The 7,863-nt window shown below is 46.1% G+C and overlaps 1 protein-coding gene across 9 annotated transcripts in view; it reads right to left on the reverse strand.

Moving 5' to 3' along the window:
- Positions 1 to 7,863, reverse strand: part of LOC118415054 (B-cell CLL/lymphoma 6 member B protein-like) — a 19,527-nt gene continuing 11,664 nt past the window's right edge. For 7 of the 9 annotated variants that reach the window (XM_035819441.1, XM_035819442.1, XM_035819440.1 and 4 more), the window contains 7 exons: positions 5,203 to 5,421; positions 4,490 to 4,691; positions 3,186 to 4,163; positions 2,746 to 2,974; positions 2,447 to 2,567; positions 2,184 to 2,286; positions 1 to 2,068 (listed from right to left, as the gene is read on the reverse strand). In XM_035819441.1, the coding sequence (XP_035675334.1) occupies positions 1,649 to 2,068; positions 2,184 to 2,286; positions 2,447 to 2,567; positions 2,746 to 2,974; positions 3,186 to 4,163; positions 4,490 to 4,691; positions 5,203 to 5,408 (2,259 nt within the window). In that variant the 5' untranslated portion in view covers positions 5,409 to 5,421 and the 3' untranslated portion in view covers positions 1 to 1,648. Of the gene's footprint in view, positions 2,069 to 2,183; positions 2,287 to 2,446; positions 2,568 to 2,745; positions 2,975 to 3,185; positions 4,164 to 4,489; positions 4,692 to 5,202; positions 5,422 to 6,050; positions 6,319 to 7,223; positions 7,796 to 7,863 lie in introns of those variants that run through there. The other 2 variants (XM_035819434.1, XM_035819443.1) reach the window with 2 other exon arrangements.

Genomic DNA, 7,863 nt, shown 5'->3' on the forward strand with positions numbered 1-7,863 from the left:
TTGGAAATACCACTTCCCTTTATTGAAATACCATTGTTCCCGCAAATTGCATAGTTTCTGGCTGATTCACACTTGTGTACTGCACTTCCCTCTTACAATTCGCCACGGAAGTACTAAAACCTATCTGCACACCTCCATTTCCGGTAAAGTGAAGTAGAATACGTTAGAATTCCCTGCAAAATTGTACAGACTTAAACTGCGCGTTTTACCACCTTCAATATGTCCAAAACAAGGAAAGAATACAACCGTAGAAGGCACCTTCTTAACTCGGGATTGCAAAGATGTCAAATTGCATAGATTGTTATTTAAACGTATGATAGTTGCACTGAACTTGATGATAATGATACAACTTACAAGCAACAAATTATCGGTCTATAGCATAAGGCAGTTGTATGGAAACATATGTAGCCAATAGCGATCAAGATAGATCACATGATCTAACGTCATACCGTCAGTTTCACTAGCATAGATTACGTCACCATGTGATTTATAGTAGTTGATGATACAGTAACGTAATGTATTTTCTTGTATGGTACAAGCGTATTTCTGGGATTTTCTTAATGTATCTATCCAGCAAGAACTGATGTAATTTTCCGAAATACCAGATTTTAAGCGATGAACACTAACATTGATATAAAAATGGCAACCAACAATCCAAACATATATACACTCAACCGCCTCAACTTCAAGAACAATGAAAGAAATATATCAAACTATGAGCCAATCATACGTCATTTCAAGCACTCAATTTTGCACCGATATTCATATAAACAGAACATACATGGATATAATCTCTCCTATCTCCCAAACATGAACAACCGATAGCAGCAAACATATGTTGCTTGTTGGGCAACCTGATGGCACAAACTTAATGTTTCTCCCTTGTTCCCCAATTATTTCTAATTACAACACTGTTGATGAGAGCTACATTTACAAGCAAAACCCGCGAACCTTGAGCGAGCAAAACCTTTTTAAGGCACTGTACAAGTTTTCTTATTCAAATTTTCGACAAACATTGATTTTTGATAGTCACCACATTTCTTGCAAAGCAAAAACCCCAAACGCATTCACGAATTGTGGACTTTCAGTGATCTCATATGCAGTAGTATTATGTACAACTTTCCATAAAAGTTTGTATCCTTCGTTATATGTTTAACTAGTACTGCACCAGCAATGATTTCAATTTTTCGGTTTCACCGTCGCGTTTATAGTCTAACTATACGAATTTAATTCGTTCAACCTTTCAGGTTGACTACGGCTCGTTAAAAAGCCATTACCACGTTACAAGTTTCCCAGTATTCGTCAACTACATACTATATAAACAAGGCAGTGTATTCTATAATGTCAATAGCCAATCCACACTTTTTAAGTCTGGAGGAACGTTTATAACGTTCTTTGGTTAGGTTTGGTTTTAATTGTACAGATTCTTTCACCATTTATCATTTACTACCTAACATTTAGTTAACTTCAATAACAGGCTTGCCTTTCTTTTCTTATTCTATTGTCCCAAAGTTACACCTGATTTTGGCTACCTTGCTTAGAATCGTTTGGTAAACGATTCGCTTTGACTGTATGACTATGAGGCCTCTAGAATTTTCATCCTATGGAAAAAAGGCATTGCATACTAGCATTTTCCCAGTTGATATCATTATATGCTGACTTCACTTTGCCGTTGCTCTGTTGACTTGTCCGTGTCGAGAAGAGGCGCGGATTTGTCTTGGTCTTGACCTTGCAATTGGGTTTCGACGTTCTGATCCTCGAAGTCTCCTTGAAGCTCAGTGTGAGGGACAGGCGGCAATCCAGGATCTTCCTCGCCCTCCTTCACAGCGTCTTCTTCCTGCTGGTACTCCCTGGGAACCAGTGCAAGGGGCTGGGTGAGGTCGCACGGCAGGTTGGGGACAAGCTCTCCCTGCTGCCCGACGAGCTCGTCCTCGCCTGTTCTTGGGCGCTTCTCCCCGCCGCCTTCAGGGTGATCGCTGCCTCCTGCCGCGGCCTCGGCGGCGGGACGCTTGGAGGCGCGGAGCGGCCGCTTCTCTCCCTGCTGGTGCAGAATGGCGTGGCGACGGACCTGTCACAAAGAACGGCGGTCGTTAGGAACTTGTTTGATGCGTGCGTGTGTGTGTTTGTGTGTGTTCAGGGACAAATATAAACCGCAAGTACATGTATGTAACGTTAACGCTCACCTGGTTGGATTGGGTGAACCTAGCTCCACAGGTGTCACACTTGTAAGGTCTCTCACCGGTGTGAATACGACGATGCTCCCGGAGACCTTCCTTCTGGGTGAACCTGGAGAGAAAGGATGACAGTTAAGGATTCATGCTACACATGACAGCTTCTTCAAGATACAGTTGGACACGTTTGAATGGAAACACGGAAACACACACACACACACCACACACATACACACATAGGCATACACACACACACAACGTATTCACACATCTACCTGGCATGGCAAGTCTCGCACTCGTACGGACGTTCCCCAGTGTGGATGCGGGTGTGACGTTGCAGGTGGCCCAGCTGGGTGAAGCGCTTCCCACAGAAGTCACACTTGTAAGGACGCTCTCCTACAGAATTAGAAAAGGGCATTACAGAATGAGTTAGAAACACTATCTATAATTGCCTGTAATGAATTCAACTCAGTAAGGAAAACACTGCAAGCAAATCTATCATCCAAATGTGTTGAGGCAAGAACACACATAAAACGTTTTCTGTCGATAATGTTGCTATGATAACTGCACTAACCTGTATGGACCCTCATGTGCTGAGACAGAGTTCCACAGTGCCGGAAGCGCGCGCCGCAGATGGAGCACTGGTAGGGCTTCTCGCCGGTGTGCAGGCGGATGTGGGACTTCAGCCCGCCCGCCTGACGGAAAGACGCGCCGCACGTCTTGCACTGGAAGGGCTTGACTCCCGAGTGCACCGACATGTGGAATCGGTACTTCTGGTACTTCCTGAACGATTTTCCGCATACCTGAGTGGGAGAAGTCCAAGCAAAGCATCTATATCAACTTTCGTTCACAGGTTTCTGGTAGACATAGACTTCGAATCACCTTTGATCTATTACTGAGGTCACACGTCCAGATAATACTTGATTGGGTCAGGCATTCTGAACAAGAATACAGCTAAGGAGGAAACTTTCTACCCGTTGTAATTTGTACTGTCCCATAAATTGTATTACGTACCTCACACACAAACTCGCTGTCTTCGCTGGTGGGATGAAGCTTGGGTCTCCCCCGTTTCCTCTTGCTGGCCCCGCCGGACAGGTCGATCTCCAGGTCTCCTCCATCGACACTGCTCGTCTCGGACGGCGGCGGATGCTGGGAATCTTCCGTCGGGCTCCCAGCCGCCGCTGCCACCGACCCTAACTCTTGCTGTGCGCTGCTGCTGTCCGGAGATGGGTACGACCCGGCCTCCTGGCTGCTCACAGACACTCCGGAGTCGCTGCTCCATTTGCGGATGGGGCTGGTGTCGTCTATGTCTCGGTCGTCGGCGTCTCCTGTCTCACTGCTGCTCTTCCTGGACAGGCGACCGTCAAAACCGTCAGCTGAGGGGAACCGTGCACGTGACTCGCTCTTGACGGTGGGAGATTTCTGCAGAAGCAGGCTGGTGACGGTGGCGGCGTCGTTGGTGTAGGAGACTCCGATCTTACGGGACCTCTCCTGGGACGGCATTTTCGACAGCAACGGTGGCGGAGGCCTACCGCGGATGCCCTGGAGAATGTTGACGGCGATGTCCGGCGATGCTTGCCGATACTGCCCCGAGTCAGCCCCGTACTTCATCCCAGGGATGGACGCGCTTCTCGTATAGGCCGGCGACGCATCTCTTCCCTTGGAAACCATGCGATACGCCCTACTGGGGATTATAGGGAACGGTTTGCTGTGGGAAGGTGAGAGGACGTCTTTTTCTTCACGCTCTGACCCACCGTCGCTCTTCAAGTTCAAACTCAGGTCCAGGACACCATCCGTGATGTCGCCTGTACTTGACCTCCTCTGCGGCACGCTGTAGACCATGCTGGTCAGTCTAGCCAGATTGTCCCTGCCGCCATCTTGCTTTGGTCCATGAAGCTGGTTTGCTGATGTCGCGGAGACTGAGGGCGAGGCTATCATGGGGCGCTGATCCAAGGGGATGGCCATGGGGGGTACGATTCTTGGAATTATGTCCTGTCAATGGTAAACAATCATTGGTAAACTTACAAATTTTTCAGCCGCAGTAACAGTAGGTAACAAAATTTTGTTTACCTAGTCGTATATATATACAGACATCAAATCATGGAATTTAAAAAAAATGCAGTTTTTTTACAACTCTTGTTGGACTACCTAAACAACTAGCTTAACCATGTTGCACATGCGATTGGTACTCATGTTGGTAGTTACATAGATGAAGATGATTTCCTGTAGGTCTCCTAGACCTCTTCTCCAATATCGTATCATAGTCAAGTACACCACTACCAGGTACAGCCAACACTACCAGGTACAGCCAACACTACCTGTGGACTTTGGCAGAGGCTCATGATGCCGCCGAGCTTCTGAAACTTGGAACAGACGTCTAGCACATCACGCATGCGCAGCTGAATGGCGGCAGACAGGATGTCCCGGATGTTCTCTCGGTTGAGGATGAGACGACAGGTGTAAGAGAACTCCAACAGGTGTGCGAAACCCTCGGCGTTCACTCCTTGTAGTTCCAGGTAGCTGCAATGAGTGGGACAAACATGAAATTATGTATAAACGGTTTTCAGAATATTAGTTTCGAAATGAAAACACATTGCTGTGTTGTGTTCGTGTTGTGTTGTGTTGAGTTGATTTGTGTTGTCCTGTACTGCAGGAGTAATACTTTGTTGTGTTGAGTATAGTAGTGCTATGTTGTGTTGCGAGTTTTGTTGTGTTGCTTTGAGTTCTGTCGAGTTCTATTCTGTTCAGTTGTGTTGATTTGGGTTCTGTCGAGTTCTATTTTGTTGAGTTGTGTTGATTTGAGTTGCATTGTACGTTTGGCTATGCTGGTTATTTGGTTGTGTTTTGTTGTGCCAAGGAGGTTAAAAAAGACTTTTTGAACCTTATTGGTTGTGCCGTTTTGCCGTGTTGTGTTGAGCGATGTGTTGATCCATGAGCTGTATTGTGGTAGATACTGTGTTGTGTTTTGTTGTATTGTTTTATGATATGTTGTGTTTCCCTCTTCCGCTTTCCCTTGCTATGATTGTCTAACCTGTGATCGCGCAGCCTCTGAGTGAAGATGGAGTAGAAGTAGCCCGAGGCCGCCGCCAGGATGGCACGGTGCGCGCGGAAGTGCCTGCCGTCCACCACCACTGTGACGTCACACAGGCAGTTCTGCAGCCGCTGCTTGTTGAGCATGCCCAGTAGGGCGCTGGACAGCGTGGTGGATTCATGCACGTAGCTCTCTTCCTCAGACATGGTGATATTCAACCTGTGTGTATAGAATGAAAAACAGAGTTAGTCACATAACATCATGTGAAACGAACTCCAACGTTGAATGCCATTTTGAATAGTATTACGTCTGGTTTTCCTCCGATCACGGCGCCATTTTTAGGGAACAGCCAATGTTCTCAGGTAAACGAGCCCTGTTCAGTATAATGAGATTTTTTAGGCGAAAAAAAGCGTGACTTTAAAATCGGGCGATCTTCCGTCGATCAAGAAATGATACGGCCGAAGCTCGTCGATTGTGTGACAGGGGCGTAATGCAATGACAGGATACCTGGTGGAAGTACATTAGATAATGCCATCAATACTATTGTCTCCTGATTTGTTTACATGGCAGTTTATAATCAGGCGACTTACTTGGTCGCAAATAACACCCGAGGAATGATGTGGATGACACGATCCCTGCCATTTTCCCGCCAGTTCCATTTTCCCGCCATGGACTTGCGAGAAAATGGCGGGGATCCTGTCAGCCATGACCCCATAGGTGAAATCCAGCCCCTGAGGAGTAATTTTCTTGCAGGTGAAGCGTCTGGTAAAATACCGATGGCCATTTCACGCCCCAGTGATCGCGAACTATCTTTTTAGAAATCATAAGCAACGACATAGAAGTTCTACCTTTGCCGCGGTCTTTGATATGTGATTACTCCACCAAAAGCTTTGGCATTGAAGAAGGCGCCGAAAGAGATCCCATTTGGACAAAGGCTGACAATCCAAAAGTCTCTGATCTCACTGTTTGTGTGTTCTGTATATCTATGCACCCGGGTAGTGGTCGGACCTGTTAGGTGTGTTTCTCACCACCACGTTATATAGTGACCTTTGCGACCACCACAAAAAAGAAAAACAGATTCATCAGACAACGTCGACAAGCCAACGTTCTTCACTGCCTAATCGCACGCATATATTTATTTTATGGCATTCACGGCCACGCTGCAGCGCACGAAGATACTTTCTGACGTGAATTTCAAGAGGAATGTGGTTTTCAGTGGAAACTTTCTAGTACCTATCGAGTGACGGAGAAAGTACCAATAAATTATGGTGACCTTGGTATGCGACAAGATGGCGTTCTCAAAACAGAATTTATAACGAAGAAAATCTAAGACACGGGAACAACGTCCTGCTTCTTAAGATGGTACAAATATCTCAATGCAACGTTGTATTTCCTGTGCGGGAACAATGGGGTTTTGATAACACAGACTTTCGCGTCGCTTCCTGGCTGTTAAGGCGAAGACAGCGTGCCTTAAGGGCAGGGACGGAAGACGCCTCCTGCATTGTCGTCCTGTTGAGAAATACTGCATTTTTCACGGGACGAAAACATGGAAAAAACTTTTAAACGGAAGCAAAAGCGCCCCACGAAGGTAATGTCTACAGTTCCATGAGGACATTTGTGAGACAAGCAAATACAGGGATTTAAATTAGGACAGCCCACTGTCTGGGACAAGACAGACTGGGTCTTAAGAAATTACAAACTGATAGATAATGGTTATCTTTCCTTTCACTTAAAAATCGCAACCAATCTACATACGACTGGATTAAAAAGACGACCGGGCGTATTCGCCATGTTGGACGGGTGGGCCCATTGCACGAGCGCGCGAAAAGGCACACAGGCACACACTGTCCCTCTCACACACCTTCAGGACCGAGGAAATGGTGCCCCGCATATTTCCCTCGCGCCACCACAAAACGACCTGAACCACCAATCTAACGCTTCAACACTAACAGAAAATATCAAGAATGAATATTTAGAATTATTCAGAGAAAGAATGCAAAAGTGACGAACAATGTACCCACCGTGCGTCCTCCCCACAAGGACACAAGAACTGGTAATCACCAGCTAACGTGGACTTGTCCAACAGGTTTCTACTGTCATTACCTCTATTGAAAGCCACCCACCTAACCATTCCAATAGCACTGTATAGGTATGCAAGTATACACAAACAGACAGGGGTCTTAAGGGGTTTTTACAGCGCTCCACAGCGTGATATGAGGATGTTATTGGCACAAAACGTCACTTAGCTTACTAGCCGCCATTTGTGGCTCGGTTTTACGGTGTGTGAAAAGCAGAAGAGTGGATATAAATGCAGCAACCCTTTTGTGGTCTTTAACCAGACAAGTGGATTTTTTTAATTACACATAGCTGTAAGCAAGACATCCTTTTGGTACATTTAACTTGGTATTTTGTTGGACATTGTGAACAGTATTGTAAGAACCCACTAGGCATGCAACATATCGTTTGCAAGGTTTATACATGTTATCTTGAATTGCACAGTTAATGTGGTGCCCTATGATACCCTATCACAGCCGCTAGTCAGTTCTGTCGCTAGCTATGGGTTCCTGAGTCAGTCGGCGCTCCTATCGCCTGTGGGGAAACTGCATAGCTTATCGGTTGTGACTAGCGAGGTAGCTAACTTATATCCGGCGAGAAATAGAA

The sequence above is a fragment of the Branchiostoma floridae genome, chromosome 4, assembly GCF_000003815.2.
Source record: "Branchiostoma floridae strain S238N-H82 chromosome 4, Bfl_VNyyK, whole genome shotgun sequence".
Classification (NCBI taxonomy): Eukaryota; Metazoa; Chordata; class Leptocardii; order Amphioxiformes; family Branchiostomatidae; genus Branchiostoma; species Branchiostoma floridae.